Below are 27606 nucleotides of genomic sequence, written 5' to 3' on the forward strand. Positions count from 1 at the left end.
TGACAGGGTGATGAGCCATCAATTGCACGTGAGACGAGTTGCTGTACAAAAGTTAGGCTTTAATAAGCTAGAACTTAGCCCTGCGGTTGACTACAATAAATGGACGACCGCCGGGTGTTCTGACTATTTATACCTCGGTATGGAGGCGTGGTTAATTCAGCCTCTTGACCAATCGGAGAGCCGTCACATGACTGGTCTCAACCAATCGGTCGAGAGGCACATGACCGACCAGGGCCAATGGTAAGCCGGTGTTCTGCACCAATGGCAGACAGCTATGCAAATCATACCACCACACAGGGGTTATCTGCTGCAGTGGTGGCTGATAATGCATATTCAAAGGCCACTGACCGACGCAGAGACCTGCTGCAACAATGCCCATGCCGCGCCCAGGGCCATTATCGTGCTGTGCTTCGGCATCCTGAAGATGCTCTTCAGGTGCCTGGACTGCTCTGGAGGGCTCTACGGTATTGGGAGGGACGTCCACATCGCGGTAGCCTGCTGCATCCTCCACAACATCGCGCAGCAGAGGGGTGACGTGCTGCAGGAGGAATATGAACAGCAGGCCTTTTCCGACAAGGAGTATGTGAGGGAGGCCAAGCATGGACAGGACAGATTTATAAATATCTTATTTCCTCACTGCAGCTTGCTTTCCCATCTATTTTAGCGTTATCTGCAAATTTGACTGTGGTACCTTCTATCGCAACCCCCCCCCCCCCCCCCCCCCCCCCCCCCCGCCCCACCCCCACGCCCCACCCCCACGCCAGCTGGCTGACCCTCCAAAATCACCAACCTCCGCCCCAGTGACTGGCCGAACAGTCATCCCAAATTCTAACCACTTACCTGATAATCCTAACTTCATCCTGGCTTGATCTTCAAACACACCTGAGTTGGGCAGTCAATAAAATAATGGGACACTGTCTCCTTCCGTCCGATTTAACAGTGCTCGACAAGGCTTCAAACCCTTGCTATACGACAGGGTTCTTGCCTGGTCTGAGTTGAAAGGTCGTCAGCGAGACAGGATCAGTTAAACTTCAAGGTAATGAAGTAGGAATGGATTGGCAATTCAACTCTGGTTGCCACTCAGGCAAGTTGAGTCCGTTTTAAAAAATAAATTTAGAGTACCCAATTCTTTTTTTTCCAATTAAGGGGCAATTTAGCGTGGCCAATCCACTTAACCTGCACATCTTTGGGTTGTGGGGGTGAAACGCACGCAGACACGGGAGGAATGTGCAAACTCCACACGGACAGTGACCCAGGGCCAGGATCCGGCAAGTTCAGCCCTAAAGTCCCCTCGTGCTCAGAGGAAGAAGCCAACAGCTGAAGCTCGAATGAAGAAGAACATCAGTCCGAAACAGCACCAAAGTTTTCTGCAAACACCACCTTGGTCTCTCGGCAGCTGCAACATGAAATTCAAACAGGGTGAAGTTGGTCCATCAATCTCAGTGACCAATATTCCACAACTTCTGAATCAAGCACACCCCCGCTAAGCATAGCCACAATATAAAATCAATATAAAATAGGATCTCTGAGCCTGATAATGGGTGGGATTCTCCTTTTGAGAGACTTAAGTGCTAAATCCTCCGATTGTCAGGCTATGTCCGGAAGATCCGTGGCGTTTTACGTCAAAAAAAAAAATTGGCGGCGCCCCAGCTCCGATTGTCTGGCTGGTGAGGGGCGAGCAGCCGCGTCACATAAAACTCCCTTCCCCCACGCCAAAATCAGCTGGAGAATTGCCGGGTCCGTGGCTGCGCACGCGCACAGCGATGACCTGCAACAGTCGCGCCGGACAACATGCACGCCGCCACCAGTCCCCCTCGCCCTCGCCCACCCAACTGTGGACACAGTCCGCAGCTCCACGCCAGGTTCCCGACCGCTGAGACCATACGCAGTTGGGAACTCGGCCCATCGGGGCCGGAGCACCTGCGGCCGTCCAAACGGAATGCAGCACGTTCCTCGATGACGCCATTTTGGAGGGGCCGCCGGGCTATGCGAAAACAGGCGCTGACCCTGATTCTATCGTAAAAAGGGATTCTCCACCTGATCGGCGATTACTAAATCGGCGTCGAGGAACGAAGAAGGGCGGGATTCTCCAGTCCCCAACCTGTGTGTTTCTCAGTGGAGCATCATTCGCTGCCAGCCGGAGTTTATCATCCCTCCGCTTGTCAACGGGATTTCCCATTGTAACTGCTCCACGCCACTGGGAGGTCCGCTGGTGGGGGTGTGTAAACAACGGGGAAAGTGAATTGCATCAACTGGAAAATTGCAGCTTAAATGTTGATGGGAATGAATCAGGAATGTTCCCCAGTCCTGACTGGGGTACCAGTCGGCGAGCCATTCACGACATGCTAATGGGCCAGTGCTCTGCCCATCTGAAACCAGTGCAATTCCAACTCACATTGGCGTGGGATTCGCTGGGGCCAGAATTGGCACGAGAGAGCTTGATGAGCTGGAGCTGCATGTAAGCACTCCACTCCCCACACCCGCTCGTTCCAACCAAGAAGATGGCACCACGAAGAACGGTCCCGAGGTTCACGGATGCAGAGCTGGAGATGTTGCTGGATGCTGTGAAGGAGCGGTGGGACACCCTCTTCCCCAGGGTGGGCAGGAGGCTACCACCCGCGGACGTCAACTGGGCCTGAGCGGAGGCAGAGATGATGAGTTCCCTGGGCCCCACCATGAGGGCCGGCCTTTCCCCTTTCTACCAAAAGCAAAATACTGCCGATGCCAAAAATCTGAAGCAGCAGCAAAAAGCAAAGCTGGAAATACTCAGCCGGTCAGTCAGCATCTGTGGAGAGAAACCGGGTCGATGCTCCAGTAGCTGTCCCAGAGGGTTCAAGGACAGAATCAATTTGGCTAGAGCTAAGGAACAACAAGCGTGTATTAGAATCCTGGATCAGAACCCAACCATTTGCAATTTGTAAAACTGTGAGGAAAGGTGACTGTACCTCAGAAGTGGTTTGTTGAAACAAACTTTAATTTAAATTAAAAATCAATCACATTAGCAGCAAAGTAATAGCTTTGCAGTTAACACTTCTAAATAAAAGGAAATACTTTAACTAACTCCCTGTACCTGCAACCAAATATATATATTCCAATTAAGCAAATCAATACAGTTCGAAGACCACTTATAAATAAAGTTAACAAATCAGGTTTACTTACTTTTCTCTGTGCCAAGTTCTCAAGAGAGAAACTTTCAGCCTTCAGCCAATCAAGGCACTCCTGTTCAACTTAAAATCCCATGGCAAACTGAAACTACAGACAGACCTGGCTCCTCACCTTAGTTCCATCGTATCTACCCTAAGCAGAAGGTATTCTGCTGTCACCTCCTACAAGATGTCCCATGACCTGGTTAGCCAGGATCAAAACACAATCCCGTATAAATTATCTCCACCCCAGGGATCCTCCAAAAGCCAAAACAGTATTCCATTAGCCCACTATCTGTAAAGTACATGGTTAAAATCAATTATTACCTGCCTTAATCACAGCTTTAGCCGACATACTGGCTGTGTGCATCTTAAGTCTGATTTTTAATAACATTACTGCAGCAAATATGAAATATAACAATATCTTACATTCATCAAAGGGGCAATTATATTGCTCAGTGTAGCCAGCTAGTGAGAAGGAAGTGGAAGAACAATTCGGCAGGGAAATTACAGAGAGATGCAAACATTATAGAGTAGTTATAATCGTGGACTTTTAATTATGCAAATGTAGACGGAGACAGTGGTAGTGTGAAGGTCAGAGAGAGGCATACATTTTCCACATCAGTATGTGCCCACGCCAATAAGAAAGGATGCACTGTTGAACCTGGTTCTTGGAAAAGAGGTGGGCCAAATAGATCAAGTGTCAGTGGGGGGACTTTTCGGAGACAATGATCATTATGTTCTCACAGGGGCGACGAAGGTTGTGGGGCGACCTGATAGAGGTCTACAAAATTATGAGGGGCATAGACAGAGTGGATAGTCAGAGACTTTTTCCCCAGGGTAGAGGGGTCAATTACTAGGGGGCATAGGTTTAAGGTGCGAGGGGCAAGGTTTAGAGGAGATGTACGAGGCAAGATTTTTACACAGAGGGTAGTGGGTGCCTGGAACTCGCTGCCGTAGGAGGTGGTGGAAGCAGGGACAAAGAACAAAGAAAATTACAGCACAGAAACAGGCCCTTCAGCCCTCCCAGCCTGCGCCGATCCAGATCCTTTATCTAAACCTGTCTCCTATTTTCCAAGGTCTACATCCCTCTGTTCCCCACCCATTCATATATCTGTCTAGATGCATCTTAAATGATGCTATCGTGCCCGCCCCTACCACCTCCGCTGGCAAAGCGTTCCAGGCACCCATCACCCTCTGCGTAAAAAACTTTCCACGCACATCTCCCTTAAACTTTCCCCCTCTCACTTTGAAATCGTGACCCCTTGTAATTGACACCCCTACTCTTGGAAAAAGCTTGTTGCTATCCACCCTGTCCATACCACTCATAATTTTGTAGACCTCAATCTGGTGCCTCCTCACCCTCCGTCTTTCCAACGAAAACAATCCTAATCTACTCAACCTTTCTTCATAGCTAGCACCCTCCATACCAGGCAACATCCTGGTGAACCTCCTCTGCACCCTCTCTAAAGCATCCACATCCTTCTAGTAATGTGGCGACCAGAACTGTACGCAGTATTCCAAATGTGACCTAACCAAAGTCCGATACAACTGTAACATGACCTGCCAACTCTTGTACTCAATACCCCGTCCGATGAAGGCAAGCATGCTGTATGCCTTCTTGACCACTCTATCAACCTGCATTGCCACCTTCAGGGTACAATCGTGACATTTAAGGGGCATCTTGACAAATATATGAATAGGATGGGAATAGAGGGATATGGACCCAGGAAGTGTAGAAGATTTTAGTTTAGTCGGGCAGCATGGTCGGCACGAGCTTGGAGGGCTGCTCGTTCCATCACACGGTGCCATCATATCCCTGGGGTGGCAGTGGTGGGGATGGTTGAAGGGAGGATGGGGAGACCAGACCACACCATCCCCCCCCCCCCCCCCACCCTACTCCCGACCCTCCTCTCTGGCCAGCCTGGACCAGCCCACCCCTCACACCGATCTGACAGAGGACCGAAGCACTTTGTAACAGGGTTAACTGGCACAAATATTTACAGATACGTGCCCTAGTCCCTATAACTAAACTGTGTCGTGCATCCATGCCAACTTAACTGATGCCAAACTTTCAGGCTATACGGACCTGTACACTACATCTCGGTGGATCCCCAGGAGTGGAAGTGGCCGGCTGTGACTCCTGCTGCCTGCGACCTACACCCCTGTTGGCAGCCGTCTTCTGGGGGTACTGGGTCTGGATGGGCCTGGCTGCTGTCCGGGTGTCCAAGGTGGCGTGGTGCCGCCCTGTTCTTCCTACTGCTTACCAGATGTGCCAGGTAGAGGAGGGGGTGGAGTCCGTGCACTACGGTGTTACGGCACCTCCCCTGTGGGAATCACCAGCACACGCCCCATCAGCTCCCCCTCCCTCAGGGTGCCCAATGGCCCAGGGTTACTCCATGGGATGGGAGTGTGAGCAGCGCTATCCCCTGAGGCTCCCCTGCCACTTGGCATTGCCATTCCTGGAGGCACACTCTGGTCTTGACCTGGGTCTGCGTGCTCACGGCCATGGAGCACAGGGAGTGGAACATCCGTGTCTGGGACAGCGCCACATCTGTGTCTGGGACAGAGCCACATCAGTGTCTGGGACAGCACCACATCAATGTCTGGGACAGCGCCACATCTGTGTCTGGGACAGAGCCACATCAATGTCTGGGACAGAGCCACATCAGTGTCTGGGACAGCGCCACATCAATGTCTGGGACAGAGCCACATCAATGTCTGGGACAGCACCACATCAGTGTCTGGGACAGCGCCACATCTGTGTCTGGGACAGCGCCACATCAGTGTCTGGGACAGCACCACATCAGTGTCTGGGACAGAGCCACATCAGTGTCTGGGACAGCGCCACATCTGTGTCTGGGACAGCGCCACATCAGTGTCTGGGACAGAGCCACATCAGTGTCTGGGACAGAGCCACATCAGTGTCTGGGACAGAGCCACATCAGTGTCTGGGACAGCGCCACATCTGTGTCTGGGACAGAGCCACATCAGTGTCTGAGACAGCGCCACATCAGTGTCTGGGACAGAGCCACATCCGTGTCTGGGACAGAGCCACATCCGTGTCTGAGACAGCGCCACATCCGTGTCTGGGACAGAGCCACATCAGTGTCTGGGACAGCGCCACATCAGTGTCTGGGACAGAGCCACATCAGTGTCTGGGACAGCGCCACATCAGTGTCTGGGACAGCACCACATCAATGTCTGGGACAGAGCCACATCAGTGTCTGGGACAGCGCCACATCTGTGTCTGGGACAGAGCCACATCTGTGTCTGGGACAGAGCCACATCAGTGTCTGGGACAGCGCCACATCTGTGTCTGGGACAGAGCCACATCAGTGTCTGGGACAGAGCCACATCAGTGTCTGGGACAGCGCCACATCAGTGTCTGGGACAGAGCCACATCAGTGTCTGGGACAGCACCACATCAATGTCTGGGACAGAGCCACATCAGTGTCTGGGACAGCGCCACATCTGTGTCTGGGACAGAGCCACATCTGTGTCTGGGACAGCACCACATCAGTGTCTGGGACAGAGCCACATCAATGTCTGGGACAGCGCCACATCAGTGTCTGGGACAGCGCCACATCAATGTCTGAGACAGCGCCACATCAGTGTCTGGGACAGCACCACATCAATGTCTGGGACAGAGCCACATCAGTGTCTGGGACAGAGCCACATCAGTGTCTGGGACAGAGCCACATCAGTGTCTGGGACAGAGCCACATCAGTGTCTGGGACAGAGCCACATCAGTGTCTGGGACAGAGCCACATCCGTGTCTGGGACAGCGCCACATCAGTGTCTGGGACAGAGCCACATCAGTGTCTGGGACAGAGCCACACCAGTGTCTGGGACAGCACCACATCAGTGTCTGGGACAGAGCCACATCAGTGTCTGGGACAGCGCCACATCAGTGTCTGAGACAGAGCCACATCAGTGTCTGGGACAGAGCCACACCAGTGTCTGGGACAGCACCACATCAGTGTCTGGGACAGAGCCACATCAGTGTCTGGGACAGCGCCACATCAGTGTCTGAGACAGAGCCACATCTGTGTCTGGGACAGCGCCACATCAGTGTCTGGGACAGAGCCACATCAGTGTCTGAGACAGAGCCACATCAGTGCCTGGGACAGCGCCACATCCGTGTCTGGGACAGCGCCACATCCGTGTCTGAGACAGCACCACATCAGTGTCTGGGACAGAGCCACATCAGTGTCTGGGACAGAGCCACATCAGTGTCTGGGACAGCGCCACATCAATGTCTGGGACAGCACCACATCAGTGTCTGGGACAGAGCCACATCAGTGTCTGGGACAGAGCCACATCAGTGTCTGGGACAGCGCCACATCAGTGTCTGGGACAGCGCCACATCAGTGTCTGGGACAGCGCCACATCAGTGTCTGGGACAGCGCCACATCAGTGTCTGGGACAGAGCCACATCAGTGTCTGGGACAGAGCCACATCAGTGTCTGGGACAGAGCCACATCAGTGTCTGGGACAGCGCCACATCAGTGTCTGGGACAGAGCCACATCAATGTCTGGGACAGAGCCACATCAATGTCTGGGACAGAGCCACATCAGTGTCTGGGACAGAGCCACATCCGTGTCTGGGACAGCGCCACATCAGTGTCTGGGACAGAGCCACATCTGTGTCTGGGACAGAGCCACATCAGTGTCTGGGACAGAGCCACATCTGTGTCTGGGACAGAGCCACATCTGTGTCTGGGACAGCGCCACATCAGTGTCTGGGACAGCACCACATCAGTGTCTGGGACAGAGCCACATCAGTGTCTGGGACAGCGCCACATCTGTGTCTGGGACAGCGCCACATCAGTGTCTGGGACAGAGCCACATCAGTGTCTGGGACAGAGCCACATCAGTGTCTGGGACAGAGCCACATCAGTGTCTGGGACAGAGCCACATCAATGTCTGGGACAGAGCCACATCAATGTCTGGGACAGCGCCACATCAGTGTCTGGGACAGAGCCACATCAGTGTCTGGGACAGAGCCACATCAGTGTCTGGGACAGCGCCACATCAGTGTCTGGGACAGAGCCACATCAGTGTCTGGGACAGCGCCACATCTGTGTCTGGGACAGCACCACATCAGTGTCTGGGACAGAGCCACATCAGTGTCTGGGACAGCGCCACATCAGTGTCTGGGACAGAGCCACATCAGTGTCTGGGACAGAGCCACATCAGTGTCTGGGACAGAGCCACATCAGTGTCTGGGACAGAGCCACATCAGTGTCTGGGACAGAGCCACATCAGTGTCTGGGACAGCGCCACATCAGTGTCTGGGACAGCGCCACATCAGTGTCTGGGACAGAGCCACATCTGTGTCTGGGACAGCGCCACATCAATGTCTGGGACAGAGCCACATCAGTGTCTGGGACAGCGCCACATCAGTGTCTGGGACAGAGCCACATCAGTGTCTGGGACAGAGCCACATCAGTGTCTGGGACAGAGCCACATCAGTGTCTGGGACAGAGCCACATCAGTGTCTGGGACAGAGCCACATCAGTGTCTGGGACAGCGCCACATCAGTGTCTGGGACAGCGCCACATCAGTGTCTGGGACAGAGCCACATCTGTGTCTGGGACAGCGCCACATCAATGTCTGGGACAGAGCCACATCAGTGTCTGGGACAGAGCCACATCAGTGTCTGGGACAGCGCCACATCTGTGTCTGGGACAGCGCCACATCAGTCAAATTGGCACCACAGACAGACTCGGCGGTTGTGGCAAGGACTAAACAACATAACGGGCTACAAAGCGAAGCCGAGCAGTATCTCCAGCAGCAGCGCACCCCTCCCCGATGAACTCAATGCATTCTATGCTCGGTTCGAGCAGGTAACCAACAATCTGCTGTCAAGTGCCCCAGCAGCCCATAACTCACCCATACCCACCATCACAGCTTCCAAAGTCAGATCGGCCTTCCTGAAAGTGAACCCACGGAAGGCTACGGGCCCGGACGGGATCCCTGGTCGTGCACTCAGAGCCCGCGCATACCAGCTGGCAGAGGTATTCACAGACATCTTTAACCTGTCCCTACTCCACTCCGAGGTCCCCACCTGCTTCAAGAAGACCACCATCATACCGGTACCAAAGAAGAACCAGGCAACGTGCCTCAATGTCTACCGCCCGGTGGCCCTGACGTCAGTTGTAATGAAGTTCTTCGAGAGGCTGATCATGAAGCGCATCACCTCCATTCTCCCGGAACGCCTTGACCCACTTCAATTCGCATACCGTCACAACCGGTCCACATCAGACGCCATTTCCCTGGCCCTACACTCATCCCGAGAGCATCTCGAAAACAAGGACTCCGACATCATACTCCTATTTGTTGACTACAGCTCCGCCTTAAACACCATAATCCCAGCCAAGCTCATATCAAAGCTCCAAAACCTAGGACTTGGCTCCTCACTCTGCAACTGAATCCTTGACTATCTGACCAACAAACCACAGTCAGTAAGAATGAACACCAACACATTCTCCACAATAGTCCTCAATACCGGTGCCCCGCAAGGCTGCGTACTTAGCCCCCTACTCTACTCCCTGTACACACACGACTGCGTGGCAAAACTTGGTTCCAACTCCATCTACAAGTTTGCTGATGATACGACCATAGTGGGCCGGATCTCGAATAATGACGAGTCCGAATACAGGAGGGAGATAGAGAACCTCGTGGAGTGGTGTAACGACAACAATCTCTCCCTCAATGCCAGCAAAACTAAAGAGCTGGTCATCGACTTCAGGAAGCAAAGTACTGTGCACACCCCTGTCAGCGTCAACGATGCCGAGGTGGAGATGGTTAGCAGTTTCAAATTCCTCGGGGTGCACATCTCCAAAAATCTGTCCTGGTCCACCCACGTCAACGCTATCACCAAGAAAGCACAACAGCGCCTATACTTCCTCAGGAAACTAAGAAAATTTGGCCTGTCCACATTAACCCTTAGCAACTTTTATAGATGCACTATAGAAAGCATCCTATCGGGCTGCATCACAGCCTGGTATGGCAACTGCTCGGCCCAGGACCGCAAGGAACTTCAGAGAGCCGTGAATACCAGCCAGTCCATCACACGAACCAGCCTCCCATCCATTGACTCCATCTACACCTCCCGCTGCCGGGGGAAAGCGGGCAGCATAATCAAGGATCCCTCCCACCCGGCTTACTCACTTTTCCAACTTCTTCCATCAGGCAGGAGATTCAGAAGTTTGAGAACACGCACGAACAGACTCAAAAACAGCTTCTTCCCCACTGTCACCAGACTCCTAAATGACCCTCTTATGGAATGTCCTCATTAACACTACACCCTGTCTGCTTCATCCGATGCCAATGCTTATGTAGTTACATTGTATATCTTGTGTTGCCCTATTATGTATTCTCATGTATTTTCTTGAATTTTGTTTAATTCCCTTTTCTTCCCATGTACTGAATGATCTGTTGAGCTGCTCGCAGAAAAATATTTTTCACTGTACCTCGGTACACGTGACAATAAACAAATCCAATACAATCCAACTTCTGGGTCTGTGTGACATCAGCCAGTGACTGGGCCATCGCCCTCTCTGTCTGCCCCATATCGGCCAGCACCTGGGCAATGCCGCCAACATTCCCAGCCATGACCTGCTGTGGCTGGGTCACGCTCAGGAGCGCCGCTGAAATTTCCAGATGGCTCCGTACATGGCTGCCTGTGAGATAGCAACCCTGTCCTGGGCCTCAGACAGTGTCTGCAAAGAGTGCCCCAGGCCTTGGACATGCTGATCCATAGTCACAACCCTCGCCCCCAATGCCTCCACTGCAGATGCCACCCTTGTGGTGTAGGCCTGGGTGGCACGCATGGTCGGCACCATCCCCAGCCCCTGTACACAGTTGGACTCTTCCAACTGCACCTACAGGTTCTGACTTCTTCCCGACAACCCTTCATGTAGTCCCTGGCTCTCTGACTGTATGTCCACCATCAATGGGACTCTCCGTTCCCGAAGCCCATCTGGAGGAAGCTAGTCCCAGAGGTCGATTCGCCCGCCGACCGATCTCCCCCTCGGGAGTTCCTACCTTCCCCTGATGGACTGGGGCAGCTGCGTAGTGAGCAGCAGATAGTGCGCCAGGAGCCTCTCCACTAAAGTGCCAACCGAGGTGTGTGCCTGTGAGATGCTGCAGGGTGTTAGAGATAGCTGTGTCGGGAAATCTGTGTCATCCCCGGTCTCGAGCTCCGGGTCTCCTGTCCAGGGCTGCTGTCTGTGCTGCTGTTTCCATCATTGCTTAGCACTCAGAGGGGCTCCGGCTGTGGCTGCGGCATTTGCTGGGGGCGGGAGACACAAGACAACAAGCAGGATTAGACCGCCGACTGGGGGGGGGGATGGGGTGGTGTGGGGGGAGTTGACACACGTGGCGTGGTACCCGCATCTCAGCAGGATCTCACTTCCTCGCCCATAGCCGATTTCCACCCTGGCAGGGGAGGAGGGGGGGGGGGGCGGGTTGGGAACAGAAAGCAACAGTGTTAACAGCCCGACGCATGCAGCCCAGGAGGCGGGGCGCTGGAGGGTTCACTGACCAGGGCACCAGGCCATTGCCGCCAATATTGGTGCCGGCATGTGGTGCAGCGTGGGGGTTTGGATGCCATCAGGGGGAGGTTGCGGGTATGTGGGACGGGGGTTGGTATCAGGGGCACAGTGCTGCCTACTCACCCTGGCCACCCTGCGCTGGTTGTGCAGTTTCTTCCGCCACTGGTGGCCAGTCCGGCCAGTGTTGCTGAAGGTGCTGACGGACCTCTGCCATCTGCGCCCCAGGCACAGCGAACGGTGACGGCTGGCAACCTCCTTCCCGGGTACAGGGTGGCCTGCCTCTCCTTCACAACGTCCAGGAGGGTCACGAGCTGGGCATCAGTGAACCTTGGCGCCTCTCGCCTTGCTGCTATCTTGTTGGCTGGGATGGTGTGTGTGTGGGGACTAGGGCAGTGCAGTGTGTATACGCGGCTACAGCTTGTCAGCCTCCTGAGTGTCAATCGTGAATCCGGTGAATCCCGCTCCCTTTCTCATTGGAATCGATTGTGTTCCACGTGAAGCTAGTACTAGTCCCTCAGCAGTCGCTGAATCAGTCCATGTGAGGCACCAGTTTTGCTGGCGTGCAAGTCCACGAATCTTGCCCTTGGCGACAACGGAATATCCAACCGAACATCTTCCTTTTGATCTTCGGATGACCTTCCAGCAAAGAATTTTAGGAATTCTGCCTCCTGCTGTTACTCAGCATCCTGAAGGCTCTGTTATCAGCTGCATGAGGAGAACGGTCGGCATCTTGTGAACCAAACAGACGGGTTTAGTTTGCACCCTGAACCATGGAGTCCATGGATGGCATTGGCTGATCAGCCAGGTTGTGTACTTGAGGCCTGCTGTAGGCCTGAAACTCAATTTCTGTTGATTTCCACTTTCTACTAACTGAACACAGTGGACAATTTAGAAATAAATAACTTGTACTTATCAGCCTCTCAATATAGTTCATGAGGAATGAATGACTTTGAAGCGCAGTTTATTATGAAGCAGCATTGATTTAAAAGGCAGCGCAGATCTTAACAATGAGATAAATGAGCAGTTCATCAATTTTTCCTGTGGTTGGTTGTCAGGAAAATTAATGAATAAAACTGTGAGATCCTTAACACTTAGCTGAACTGAGTAGCGGTTTTAACATCTCAGCGAAGGGGATGGGAATCCAAATATTACACCGTTCCCTCAATTGGGATGAGGTCGCAACATAGAGAATTCTCCAGAGGAGGCTTTCTCCGTTCCATCGTCAGCGCCCCCCCCCCCCCCCCCCGCCCGTGGGTATCTCGGTGGCACGGGGTGGCCACAATGGGAAATTCCCATTGGCTGATGGCGGAACGGCGAATCCAACCGAGGAACATGGGGCTGGGGAGGCGGAGAATTGAATAATCAGGCGCAAGGTGGATAGTAAAATCAACTTTTGCTAAAGAAATCAGGGGATAACGGCAAGTTCCACATTATTAAATTCAAAATGTTGGCAACACTCAGTCAATTTATCTCTCGCACTTCTTTTGCTGTCGAAGACGTTACTGACTACTTCCACTCTGCTCTGTTATAGCCTCACCAGGATACTCAGTCGGTCAACAGCCAGCAACTTGCCCCATGCAGCGCCAATCTCCAGCTAGTAAGTACTGAACAGGAGACTTGAACTGAGGGACCCTAGAAGACATGTTGTCGAACTGCGGCAGTTTAAAACGAGGCTCAGTGAGGCACAGCGTCCAAAGTTACGACTGAAGCTCACTCCAGTTCTTCCGAGGTCTGATACAAAATTACCTCCCTTGTGAAGCAAAACATTATATTGTCTGTGAAGTCAGCCTGCTAATGAGGTTTTACTTCTAACTCTGCACTGAAACTGCTGAATAATCTGGCCATATACTCCTCGACACTAATTTATACTGAGCGGGAAACCTGAGAAATTAGGTAGAATGTCAATTTTATACCTCGTCCCGTATTACCTTTTAATCACTGGAGATTAAACAGTGGAGGCTGCAACAGTAGTAGACGCGCCAGAATTAAGGGCATTTAAGTGGTCACTGGATAGACAAATGGATGAAAATGGAATAGTGTAGGTCAGATAGGCTTCAGATGGTTTCATGGGTCGGCGCAACATAGAGCATAGAATATTACAGCGCAGTACGGGCCCTTCGGCCCTCGATGTTGCGCCGACCCGTGAAACCATCTGAAGCCTATCTGACCTACACTGTTCCATTTTCATCCATATGTCTATCCAGTGACCACTTAAATGCCCTTAAATTTGGCGAGTCTACTACTGTTGCAGGCAGGGCGTTCCACACCCCTACTACTCTCTGAGTAAAGAAACTGCCTCTGACATCTGTCCTATATCTACCACCCCTCAATTTAAAGCTATGTCCCCTCGTGTTGGTCATCACCATCCGAGGAAAACGATTCTCACTGTCCACCCTATCTAACCCTCTGACTATCTTATATGTCTCTATTAAGTCACCTCTCAGCTTTCTCCTCTCTAAAGAAAACAACCTCAAGTCCCTGAGCCTTTCCTCGTAAGACCTTCCCTCCATACCAGGCAACATCCTAGTAAATCTCCTCTGAACCCTTTCCAAAGCTTCGAGGGCCGAAGGGCCCGTACTGTGCTGTAATGTTCTATGTTCTATTAAGATCAGACAAGAGTAAAGCCGGCATTGTGTTTGATCTTGCAAGTTTCTGAACAGATGGGTAAGGTTTCAAAGAACAAAAAATGTACAGCACAGGGAACAGGCCCTTCGGCCCTCCAAGCCTGCGCCGACCATGCTGCCCGTCTAAACTATAACCTTCTACCCTTCCTGGGTTCATATCCCTCTATTCCCATCCAATTCATGTACTTGTCTCTCTAAGGGCGGGACTGTCCATGCACCTTATCACGGCTGCAGATGTGGCCCGTCATTTGCCTGCAGCGGGATGTACTAGTCCCACCAAAGGAATTTCCGTTGACTCCACCCCCTCACCGCTGGGAAATCCGTGCTGGGGATGCACCATCAGCCGGATTAGATGATCGGGTCAGCGTGATTGGCCAGGGAAATCCGGCCCATGTATCCATTTTTGGGTGGAATGTTTCATTTTTGACGCCTTTCCCACTGGCCATGATGGGCAGAATCTCGCACCATTAATGCAGGTGGAAGCTCATTATTTGTGCACGTACCAGTTGCCCTCAGAATCTCATGGGGAAACCAACTGGTGTAGGTACATCCGCAGTGCTGTTTGTGAAGGGGTTCCAGGGTTTTGACCCAGTAACATTGAGGGAACTACAATATATTCCAAAGTTTGGATGATGGGGCTGGTTTAGCTCACTGGGCTAAATCGCTGGCTTTTACAGCAGACGAAGCAGGCCAGCAGCACGGTTCGATTCCCGTACCAGCCTCCCCGGACAGGCGCCGGAATGTGGCGACTAGGGGCTTTTCACAGTAACTTCATTGAAGCCTACTCGTGACAATAAGCGATTTTCATTTCATTTACATTTCATGTTGCCTTTCTGGGTGGTCACTAAGGAAGGTGCCGCCGAGGAAACTTTGGTGAGATGCTGCAGTACAACTTCTGGATGGATCTCATCTAAGTGATGGTAATCCCAAATATTACACCATTCCCTCCATTGGAATACAAAGAACAAAGAAAAGTACAGCACAGGAACAGGCCCTTCGGCCCTCCAAGCCCGTGCTGATCATCGTACCCTAACTAAAAAAAACCTTCTGCCCTTCCTCGGTCCGTATCCCCCTATTTCCTCTCTATTCATGTACCCATCCAGATGCCTCTTAAATGATGCTAACGTGCCTGCTTCCACCACATCCTCTGGCAGCGCGTTCCAGGCACCCACCACTCTCTGTGTGAAAAACTTACCCCGCACACCTCCCTTAAACATTCCCCCTCTCACCTTGAACCTGTGCCCCTGTGTAATTGTCACTTCCATCCTTGGGAAAAGCCTCTGACTGTCCACCCTGTCTGTGTCTCTCATAATTTTGTAGGCCTCTTTCAGTTCTCCCCTCAGTCTCCATCTTTCCAGTGAAAACAATCCTAGTTTATCCAACCTGTCCCCATAGCCAACACCCTCGAGACGAGGTAACACCCTGGTGAACCTTCTTTGCCCTCTTTCCAAAGCTTCCACGTCCTTCTCATAATGTGATGACCAGAACTGCACATAATACTAAAAATGCGGCCTAACCAAAGTATTAAATAGCAACATATGAGTTCGCAACATAGATTATATAATCAGGTGCAAGTGTAGGTATTGACATCAAGTTTTACTAATTAAATAAGAGAACAATGGTTAGTTCAACAATGTTACATTCGAACCGTGTTACTTTATCTCTTGGATTTCTTTTGCTGTCCGAGACGTTACTGATTACTTCCACTTTGCTTAGTGACAGGCATGCCAGGTCAACAGCCAGCAACTTGCCCTATGCGACGTCAAGCTCCAGCTGGTAAGTACTGAACAGGTGACTTGAATTGAGGAACCCTAGAAGACATATTGCCGAACTGCGGAAGTTTTAAACACGGCCCAGTTATGACTGAAGCTCACTCAGCTCTTCCTAGATTATAATCCCTGTGAAGTAAGACATTATATTGTGTGTGAAGTAAACCTGCTCATCAGGTTTACTATTAATTCTGCACTCAAACTGCTGAACAATCTGGCCATATAGTCCTTGACGCTAAATTTTATGAAACGGGAAACCCGAGAGATTAGGTAGAATGTTAATTTTACACCTAGTCCCGTATTACCTTTTATTCAATGGAAAATAAGATCAGACAAGAGTAAAAGCAGCATTATCTTTGATCCTGCAAGTTTCTAAACAGATGGGAAGGTTTCATTTACCCTTTCAAGTCACTCAGTGACTTGGGGCAGCACGGTAGCATTGTGGATAGCACAATCGCTTCACAGCTCTAGGGTCCCAGGTTTGATTCCGGCTTGGGTCACTGTCTGTGCGGAGTCTGCACATCCTCCCCGTGTGTGCGTGGGTTTCCTCCGGGTGCTCCGGTTTCCTCCCACAGTCCAAAGATGTGCAAAGTTAGGTGGATTGGCCATGACAAATTGCCCTTAGTGTCCAAAATTGCCCTTAGTGTTGGGTGGGGTTACTGGGTTATGGGGATAGGGTGGAGGTGTTAACCTTGGGTAGGGTGCTCTTTCCAGGAGCCGGTGCAGACTCGATGGGCCGAATGGCCTCCTTCTGCACTGTAAATTCTATGATCTATAATAATCTTTATTGTAACTAATAGTCATACATTAACTGCAATGAAGTTACTGTGACAAGCCCCCAGTCACCACATTTTGGCGCCTGTTCGGGTACACAGAGGGAGAATTCAGAATTCAGAATATCCAAACTACCTGACAAGCACGTCTCTAGAACCTTAGTTAGGCCACACTTGGAGTATAGTGTTCAATTCTGTTTGCCACACTACCAGTAGGATGTGGAGGATTTAGAGAGGGTGCAGAAGAGATGTACCAGGATGTTGCCTGGTATGGAGGGCATTAGCTATGAGGAGCGGTTGAATAAACCCGGTCTGTTCTCACTGGAACGACGGAGGTTGAGGGGCGACCTGATAGAGGTCGACAAAATTATGAGGGGCACAGACAGAGTGGATCATCAGAGGCTTTTCCCCAGGGCAGAGGGGTCAATTACTAGGGGGCATAGGTTTAAGGTGCGAGGGGCAAGGTTTAGAGGAGATGTACGAGGTAAGTTTTTTTACACAGAGGATAGTGGGTGCCTGGAACTCGCTGCCGGAGGAGGTGGTGGAAGCAGGGACGATAGTGACATTTAAGGGGCATCTTGATAAATACATGAATAGGATGGGAATAGAGGGATACGGACCCAGGAAGTGTAGAAGATTTTAGTTTAGTCGGGCAGCAAGGTCGGCACGGGCTTGGAGGGCCGAAGGGCCTGTTCCTGTGCTGTACTTTTCTTTGTTCTTTTGTCTTTCGGGACTGTGTGGGGAAACCGGAGCACTTGGAGGAAACCCATGCAGACACGGGGAGAACGTGCAGACTCCACACAGACAGTGACCCAAGCTGGGAATTGAACCTGGGGCTCTGGAGCTGTGAAGCAACAATGTTATCCACTGTGCTACTGTGCTGCCCAACTATAGAACAGGGACAGGTTTCTCCGTTGGCTGACGCTAAAATTGGGAAATTCGATGGGCGGAGAATCGATTCCGAAGCCAAAATTGCAGTGGCCGTTGTTTTGACGCCAAATCACAGTTCTCCACCACCTCAACAGTGGCGTCAATGTGGTCCAGAATGCACGCACAGTAGACACCACTTAACACATCATTAGTGGGCCTGACCCAGTATTCTCTGGGGATTCTGCGATTCTCCGCTGTGTGTGTGTTTTTGAGTTTCTTGTAATTTTGTTTTCACATAATTATTTTTTTTCTCCAAGGAAGGGGAGACTGTTAAGTCATGGGTTAAGAGACATTCTAATTAGATGTCTCATTTATGTTAAGTATCTAATAATTGACACTGATTATGTAAAGGGTCTTCAGGTGGACTTGGTGTCAGGTGATGTGCTGAGAGAGTTTTGTGCAGAATCTGTTAAAGTGAAAGAAAGGTGTTTGAGAAAAGGAGAACCTTTGAGGCTTTATACAACAGCAGCTAAACGTTTAACAAATGGTAGCAGAGAATGGTTGCTGTGCAACTTTTGACATGGGGTTTCAAGTGCAGGAGGTTTGATAATTTTCCTTTTGGGGAACACTGGTAAATGTTGCCCTCTTGTGTGGTAAACAAAGAAAATAAGGAGAGTGGTCAAAAGCACTTTGGCTGCTGAGCCATTAAGCCTTGTAGAGGCGGTGGATATGGCCTTTTATATAGCTCAGATATTGACAGAAATTTGGGGATTAGGGAATTTGGGTAATATACGTATTGAATGTCACATTGACAATAAATCCCTGTGGGAAAATGTACACTCTAAAAAACATGTCAACGAAAAATGGTTGAGGGTAGACATCACAAGTTTGAAGCAGATGTTGGACAGAGGGGAAATAGCAAAAATTAAATGGGTCGACAGTAGCTATCAATTGTCAGACAGTTTTACAAAAAGAGGGGCTAGTTCACAGAAACTTTTGGATATTGTAAATGAAGGGCACCTGTTTCTGTGGATTTCTTTTTCCAAAAAAGAAATGAAAAAAAGGGGGACATTGTGTGTGTGTTTTTGAGTTTCTTGTAATTTTGTTTTCACATAATTTTTTTTTCTCCAAGGAAGGGGAGACTGTTAAGTAATGGGTTAAGAGACATTCCAATTAGTTGTCTCATTTATGTTAAGTATCCAATAATTGACACTGATATGTAAAGGAGCTTCAGGTGGCCTTTGTGTCAGGTGATGTGATGAGAGAGTTTTGTGCAGTATCTGTTCAAGTGAAATAAAGGTTTTTGAGAAAAGGAGCAGAACCTTTGACTCTTTATGCAACAGCAGCTAAACGAATAACATCCTAATCCGATGGACTGAGTTGAGTTCCCAACGGCGCAGTTGACTTGTGCTTTTAAATATCATTGCCCGGATTCTCCGTTTTTGGGACTAGGTCCCCACACCGTGAGGAAAAATGTGGTCTTTTACGCTAGCTAAACTGGCGTCAAAAGGCCACTGATTTGGCGTTTTGTTGGGGGCTAATAGGGAGCTCCCAGCACGAGACTCACACTGTTGGGAATTTGGCCGGTCGGCAAGGAGCATCGCGGGCAGGCCTCAAAACGTCTTCTATTCTATCCCCTCACGTTGGGCGCCATGAAGTTAAATCACCACTATTATTAGAAATTTCCCCCTGAACCAAAGAGGGTCAAAAAAGATGTTCTAAATGGTGCACCATGATTTTCACTCCTTGATTCCTTTGCAGACGTAAATAGGTGCTATTCAGGTCAAACTAATGTTTCAAGTTATTCCCGGTATAACCTAAATCTTCAAAGAAGGTTTTATTTACTTACCGCTCAATAGCTTCGATCCTGGGTCCTCTCTTGCTGAGAAAGCATAGTAGACTTATCACTATTTTTGTAACAAGCCCTATTTCAGGTGAAAGTGGGTTTTTAACTTACTTTATTTCACTTCAAAAGATAACATCACTGTCTTTACAAAAGTAAAAAAGATCTTGCTTCAGGAATTCCGTTCCGGTTGATCGGACCTTCGTGGCCCCCTTGACAATCTCTCTTCTTATCTGTGGGTGTTCTCAGTAACTTCAATCCCCTGTTCAGCTCCTGCATTCAGTCATTCCCATCTACCGAAGCAGCTCTGAGAGCTGGAAGTGTTTGGCTGTTAGCAATTCAGGATATTTGTTACCCTTCTAACAGTTGTGCTGGTTACATGACATTATCTTCAACTAATATCTTCTGCTCATTGATTTAACCCTTCTTTGTCCATTTTATTAATCTTGTTTTCATCATGTCTAACAGGAAGATGTTTCGATCATAAGCATTGGTAAAAATGCTTTGATGCTTGTCAAATCTTAGAGGAGTGATACATTCGGTTCTCGTCACATTTAAACTGATTCCTGCTTGGTGTTAATTTATGCCTCAGTAGACTCAACCGTTATCTCCAGATTTCCACTTGTAACTGATGACATGAAATTTTTATTATTCACAAATGCACATTATTTCACGTCATTCACTTAAGATTCAACTGCTTGCTAAAATAATTAACTTGTGTGAACCTAAGAACATAAGAACATAAGAACTAGGAGCAGGAGTCGGCCATCTGGCCCCTCGAGCCTGCTCTTCCATGCAATGAGATCATGGCTGATCTTTTGTGGACTCAGCTCCATTTTCCGCCCGAACACCATAACCCTTTATTCTTCAAAAAACTATCGATCTTTATCTTAAAAACATTTAATGAAGGAGCCTCAACTGCTTCACTGGGCAAGGAATTCCATAGATTCACAACCCTTTGGGTGACGAAGTTCCTCCTAAACTCAGTCCTAAATCTACTTCCCCTTATTTTGAGGCTATGCCCCCTAGTTCTGCTCTCACCCGCCAGTGGAAACAACCTGCCCGCATCTATCCTATCTATTCCCTTCATAATTTTAAATGTTTCTATAAGATCCCCCCTCATCCTTCTAAATTCCAACAAGTACAGTCCCAGTCTACTCAACCTCTCCTCGTAATCCAACCCCTTCAGCTCTGGGATTAACGTAGTGAATCTCCTCTGCACACCCTCCAGTGCCAGTATGTCCTTTCTCAAGTAAGGAGACCAAAACTGAACACAATACTCCAGGTGTGGCCTCACTAACACCTTATACAATTGCAACATAACCTCCCTAGTCTTAAACTCCATCCCTCTAGCAATGAAGGACAACATTCCATTTGCCTTCTTAATCACCTGTTGCACCTGTAAACCAACTTTTTGCGACTCATGCACTAGCACACCCAGGTCTCTCGGCACAGCAGCATGCTTTAATATTTTCCATTTGAATAATAACCCCTTTTGCTGTTATTCGTACCAAAATAGATAACCTCACATTTGTCAACATTGTATTCCATCTGCCAGACCCTAGCCCATTCACTTAACCTATCCAAGTCCCTCTGCAGACTTCCAGTATCCTCTGCACTTTTCACTTTACCACTCATCTTAGTGTCGTCTGCAAACTTGGACACATTGGACCCAACTCCAAATCATCTATGTAAATTGTGAACAATTGTGGACCCAACACTGATCCCTGAGGGACACCACTAGCTACTGATTGCCAATCAGAGAAACACCCATGAATCCTCACTCTTTGCTTTCTATTAATTAACCAATCCTCTATCCATGCTACTACTTTACCCTTAATGCCATGCATCTTTATCTTATGCAGCAGCCTTTTGTGTGGCGCCTTGTCAAAGGCTTTCTGTAAATCCAGATATACCACATCCATTGGCTCCCCGTTATCTACCGCACTGCTAATGTCCTCAAAAAATCCACTAAGTTAGTTAGGCACGACCTGCCCTTTATGAACCCATGCTGCGTCTGCCCAATGGGACAATTTCTATCCAGATGCCTCGCTATTTCTTCCTTGATGATAGATTCCAGCATGTTCCCTACTACCGAAGTTAAACTCACTGGCCTATAATTACCCGCTTTCTGCCTACCTCCTTTTTTAAACAGTGGTGTCACGTTTGCTAATTTCAACTATTGCTTCCTCAATGTAACTAAAAACTTAATTCACTAGTATTTCTTTAACTTGAAAGCACAGCATCAGATTACAGCACAAGCTATCTCGAGCTGATAAAGACTATTTGCATTTCAAACCCTCTTTTCTGAATGCTGTTAACCCTTTGTGAGATTTTTGTTAGCTTTTTCTCCTATTCCTTTGGGTTTTGTCAGACCTTCATGTTTCAAATGACATCGTTCCCATTTTACCTTACAGCCTCAGGCAAAGGTCTGAGGCAGTATTTTTGGGGGGCAGAGAATTTCGATGGCAAAATGCAATCTCCGTTCCATCGCCGTTCCGGCGTCGGGGGCGGAGAATCCAACCCCATGAAACTGGCGTCATGGCTGAGAGAAGGTAGGACGCAGTGAGACATGTCTGTGGGTTGCTGGGTCGGACACTGGCCGGGCTGGCTCGGGTGAGGGGGGAATAGGCCATGTGGGCGGGGTGCCACCCCCACGGGATTGGCGCGGTGTCCAGGCATGGACCCCCATTGCCACGACCTGCAAGGCAGCCATCTTGCTGTGCACCCCACTATCCACCTCAGGCCCTAGTTCTGCAAAGATCGGTGTGATGGGTGCGGTCCCACCCCACCCCCCCCTCCCCCCAACCCTGCACCCCACCTTCTGCCATCCCCCCCACCTCCATTAGGCGGCCCACCCCGGGCAACACGCACTGGAACCCCTGGGGATTTTGGGCTGGGGCCATGGAGTGTACCACTGGCAAGGGTAGTGCCAGAGCCAGAGGCCTCCATGGTGCCGCACACAGAAGGGGCCATGGGATGCAGAGATAGGGCAGTGGGGGAAGGCAGAGACGGAGCCTGCAGTGCCAACCGAGGCCACCATGTATCCGATTGGACCTGGTTGGGCATGGCGGGTATGCACCAGGAGGCCTTTCACCCTCTGCAGACAATTAATATTGGAACTCAGCTGACAATGGTGGCCTTCCTGCTGGTCACCGCAGCTCTGGGGGATGTCCTGAGGCTGGACGACCTGGCACTGCTCGAGGAAGAGGAAGCTGCAGCAGAGGAGCCCGGAGCAGCGGAACAGGAGGCAGCCACCCAGGATGGAGTGCCAGCCGCCCAACTGGCCGAGGAGGAGGAGGTGTCAAGGAGGCCCCTGCAAAAGGCCACGTGTGTACCGGCAGCGCCTGCCAGACCGGGCAAACCGTCGAAGGCTCCGGCCTAGCAGGGAGACAGTGTGATATATCTGCCAGATCGCGGCACACCTGGCAATGCAGGGGTATGGGAGAGGACACCTACTCCCAGTGGGGCGCCATAGGGTCCTTCCAGTCGCCGAGTGGGGGCCTCTCTGGTGTCTCAGACTTCGGTGCACAGGTGCACCTGTGCCATCACAGAGACCCATAGAACATAGAATATTACAGCGCAGTACAGGCCCTTCGGCCCTCGATGTTGCGCCGACCTGTGAAACCCCTCTAAAGCACATCTACACTATTCCCTTATCATCCATCTGCCTAGCCAATGACCATTTGAATGCGTTTAGTGTTGGCGAGTCCACTACTGTTGCAGGCAGGGCATTCCACCCCCTTACTACTTTCTGAGTAAAGAATCTACCTCTGACATCTGTCCTGTATCTCTCTCCCCTCAATTTAAATCTATGTCCCCTCGTGTTGGTCATCACCATCCGAGGAAAAAGACTCTCACTGTCCACCCTATCTAATCATCTGATCATCTTGTATGCCTCAATTAAGTCACCTCTTAACCTTCTTCTCTCTAACTAAAACAGCCTCAAGTCCCTCAGCCTTCCCTCATAAGATCTTCCCTCCATACCAGGCAACATCCTGGTAAATCTCCTCTGCACCCGTTCCAAAGCTTCCACGTCCTTCCTATAATGAGGCGACCAGAACTGTACGCAATACTCCAAATGCGGCCGCACCAGAGTTTTGTACAGCTGCAACATGACCTCATGGCTCCGACACTCAATCCCTCTACCAATAAAAGCTAACACACCGTACGCCTTCTTAACAACCCTCTCAACCTGGGTGGCAACTTTCAGGGACATGGACATGGACACCGAGATCTCTCTGCTCATCCACACTACCAAGAATCTTACCATTAGCCCAGTACTCTGTCTTCCTGTTATTCCTTCCAAAATTAATCACTTCACACTTTTCTGCATTAAATTCCATTTGCCACCTCTCAGCCCAGCTCTGCAGCTTATCTATGTCCCTCTGTAACTTGTAACATCCTTCCGTACTGTCCACAACTCCACCGACTTCAGTGTCATCTGCAAATTTACTCACCCATCCTTCTACGCCCTCCTCCAGGTCATTTATAAAACTGACAAACAGCAGTGGCCCCAAAACAGATCCTTGTGGTACACCACTAGGAACTGAACTCCAGGCTGAACATTTCCCATCAACCACCAATGACAGCGAGCCAATTTCTGATCCAAACTGCTAAATCACCCTGAATCCCATGCTTCCGTATTTTCTGCAATAGCCTACCGTGGGGAGCCTTATCACATGCTTTACTGAAATCCAAATACCCCACATCAACTGCTTTACCCTCATCCACCTGTTTGGTCACCTTCTCAAAGAACTTGATAAAGTTTGTAAGGCACGACCTACCCTTCACAAAACCATGTTGACTATCTCTAATCAAATTATTCCTTTCCAGATGATTATACATCCTATCTCTTATAAACCTTTCCAAGACTTTGCCCACAACAGAATTAAGGCTCACTGGCCTATAGTTACCGGGGTTGTCTCTACTCCCCTCCTTGAACAAGGGGACAACATTTGCTATCCTCCAGTGTTCTGGCACTATTCCTGTAGACAAAGATGACTTAAAGATCAAAGCCAAAGGCTCAGTAATCTCCTCCCTAGCTTCCCAGAGAATCCTAGGATAAATCCCATCCGGCCCAGGGGACTTATCTATTTTCACTCTTTCCAGAATCGCTAACACCTCCTCCTTATGAGCCTCAAGCCCTTCTAGTCTAGTAGCCTATCTTGGAAAAGATACATGAAGCTCACTGAGGAATTGAAAAATGTCACAGGCGAGCAAGATAATTTGTGTACTGGCATTAACGAGGAAGTGGACAATGACGGACAGGAATGCAGCATTTGTCAGATGCATCAATCCACACAATGTAAAGAAAGCTTTGAAGAAAATGAAGGGGTCACTTCCCCATGGTTGACAGTTAGAATCATCTTCTATTTCAAAGGACATGATTATTTAGTCATTATTAACTACTATTCTAACTATCCTGAGGTTATTACGCTCACAGATTCAACAACTCGATCAGTAATCAGGGGCGGGATTGTCCGACCCCCCCCCCCCCCCCGGGCCAGGTTGGAGAATCGCCCGGGGCCGGCATCGACCCCGCTGTCGCCGTGTCCCGAATTCTCCGCCACCCGGGAATCGGCGGGGGCGGGAATCGCGCCGGGCTGGTCGGCGGGCCCCCCCACGGCGATTCTCCGGCCCGCGATGGGCCGGAGTCCCACCGCTGACAAGCCTCTCCCGCCGGCGTGGATTAAACCACCTACCTTACCGGCGGGATTGGCGGCGCGGGCGGGCGCCTTGGGGGGGGGGGGGCGTGGGCCGATCTGACCCCGGGGGTGCCCCCACGGTGGCCTGGCCCGCGATCGGGACCCACCGATCGGCGGGCGGGCCTGTGCCGTGGGGGCACTCTTTTTCTTCCGCCTTGCCAAGGTGAAGACCATGGCGGAGGCGGAAGAGACCCCCTCCCCTGCGCATGTGCCGGTATGACGTCAGCTCCCGCTGACGCTCCGGCGCATGCGCGTACTTATGCCGGCTGGCAAAGTCCTCTCAGCCCCAGCTGGCATGGCGCCAAAGGCCGTTCACACCTGCCGGCAGAGCGGGAACCACTCCGGCGCGGGCCTAGCCCCTCAATGTGAGGGCTTGGCCCCTAAAGGTGCGGGGCGGTCCGACGCCGGAGTGGTTCACGCCACTCCAACACGCCGTGAACCCCGCCCCGCCGGGTAGGGGATAATCCCGGCCCAGAGCAGCAAAATCTGTATTTGCTCAACATTCATAGAATCATAGAATTTACAGTGCAGAAGGAGGCCATTCGGCCTATTAAGCCTGCACCGGCAGAGCACCCCACCGAAGCCCACACCCCGACCCTATCCCAGCAACCCCATCTAACCTTTTTGGACATGAAGAGGAATTTAGCAGGGCCAATCCACCACCCCACGGGGGGAACATGCAGACTCCGCACAGACAGTGACCCAAACCGGGAATTGAACCTCGGACCCTTGAGCTGTGAAGCAACTGTACTAACCACTGTGCTACCGTGCCATCCAACTCCTTGTGTAGCAAAACATTATTTTGCCTGTGAAGTCATCCTGCTGTTAACTCTGCACCAATTTTGCTGAACAATCTGGCCATAGACTCCTAGACGCTAATCTGTGCTGAGCGCAAAACCCTGAGAGATGAGGTAGAATGTCAATTTTACATCTAGTCCCATATTACTTTTTATTCAATGGAAAATGAGATCAGACAAGAGTCTTTGAACAAAGAACAAAGAAAAGTACAGCACACGAACAGGCCCTTCGGCCCTCCAAGTCTGTGCCAAACATGCTGCCCGCCTAAACCAAAATCCTCTACGTTTCCGGGATCTATATCCCTCTATTCCCATCCTATACATGTATTTCTCAAGATGCCCCTTAAATGTCACTATCGTCCCTGCTTCCACCACCTCCTCCGGCAGCGAGTTCCAGGCACCCATTACCCTCTGTGTTAAAACTTGCCTCGTACATCTCCTCTAAACCTTGCCCCTCTCACCTTAAACCTATGCCCCCTTGTAATTGACCCCCTACCCTGGGAAAAAGCCTCTGACTACCCACTTTGATCCTGTAAGTTTCTCAACAGGTGGGTTGGATTTCAATTCGCCTCTAAAGTCTCTCAGTGATGAGGGTGGGACAGGCTGATAGACCAGATACTAGAATGCTCAGGCTACAATTACAAAACAGATATATTCTAAAAGTTAAAATCGAACTGAAAAAGAATGAACATAATAGATTTTACCACGTGAATACTAGAGCAGGAATGTACTTCTGAGGCTGTATAAGCCTCTGGTCAGATCCCCATTTGGAGTATTGTGAGCAGTTTTGGGCCCCGTATCTAAGGAAGGATGTGCTGGCCTTGGAAAGGGTCCAGAGGAGGTTCACAAGAATGATCCCTGGAATGAAGAACTTGTCGTATGAGGAACGTTTGAGGACTCTGGGTCTGTACTCGTTGGAGTTTAGAAGGATGAGGGGGGATCTTATTGAAACTTACACGGTACTGTGTGGCCTGGATAGAGTGGACGTGGAGAGGATGTTTCCACATGTAGGGCTGTTTAGCACACTGGGCTAAATCGCTGGCTTTGAAAGCAGACCAAGGCAGGCCAGCAGCACGGTTCGATTCCCGTAACAGCCTCCCCGAGTAGGTGCCGGAATGTGGCGACTAGTGGCTTTTTGCAGTAACTTAATTGAAGTCTACTCGTGACAATAAGCGATTTTCATTTTATTTCATCTAGAACCAGAGGACACAATTTCAGACTAAAGGGACAATCCTTTAAAACAGAGATGGAGGAATTTCTTCAGCCAGAGGGTGGTGAATCTGTGGAACTCTTTGCCGCAGAAGGCTGTGGAGGCCAAATCACTGAGTGTCTTTAAAACAGAGATAGACAGGTTCTTGATTAATAAGGGGATCAGGAGTTATGGGGAGAAGACAGGACAATGGGGATGAGAAACATATCAGCCATAATTGAATGGTGGGTAGAATGGCCTAATTCTGCTCCTATGTCTTCTGGTCTTATATAATCAGATGCAATTATTGGTATTAAAATTAACTT

General features: G+C 50.2%; 1 protein-coding gene across 4 annotated transcripts in view; it reads left to right on the top strand.

Moving 5' to 3' along the window:
- Window positions 1–27606, top strand: part of LOC119966626 (golgin subfamily A member 6-like protein 22) — a 287183-nt gene that overhangs the window by 218707 nt on the left and 40870 nt on the right. For all 4 annotated transcript variants that reach the window (XM_038798630.1, XM_038798631.1, XM_038798633.1 and 1 more), the window contains 2 exons: window positions 13239–13304; window positions 16048–16107. In XM_038798630.1, the coding sequence (XP_038654558.1) occupies window positions 13239–13304; window positions 16048–16107 (126 nt within the window). The remainder of the gene's footprint in view (window positions 1–13238; window positions 13305–16047; window positions 16108–27606) is intronic.

Source organism: Scyliorhinus canicula, chromosome 5 (assembly GCF_902713615.1).
Source record: "Scyliorhinus canicula chromosome 5, sScyCan1.1, whole genome shotgun sequence".
In the NCBI taxonomy this organism is placed as follows: Eukaryota; Metazoa; Chordata; class Chondrichthyes; order Carcharhiniformes; family Scyliorhinidae; genus Scyliorhinus; species Scyliorhinus canicula.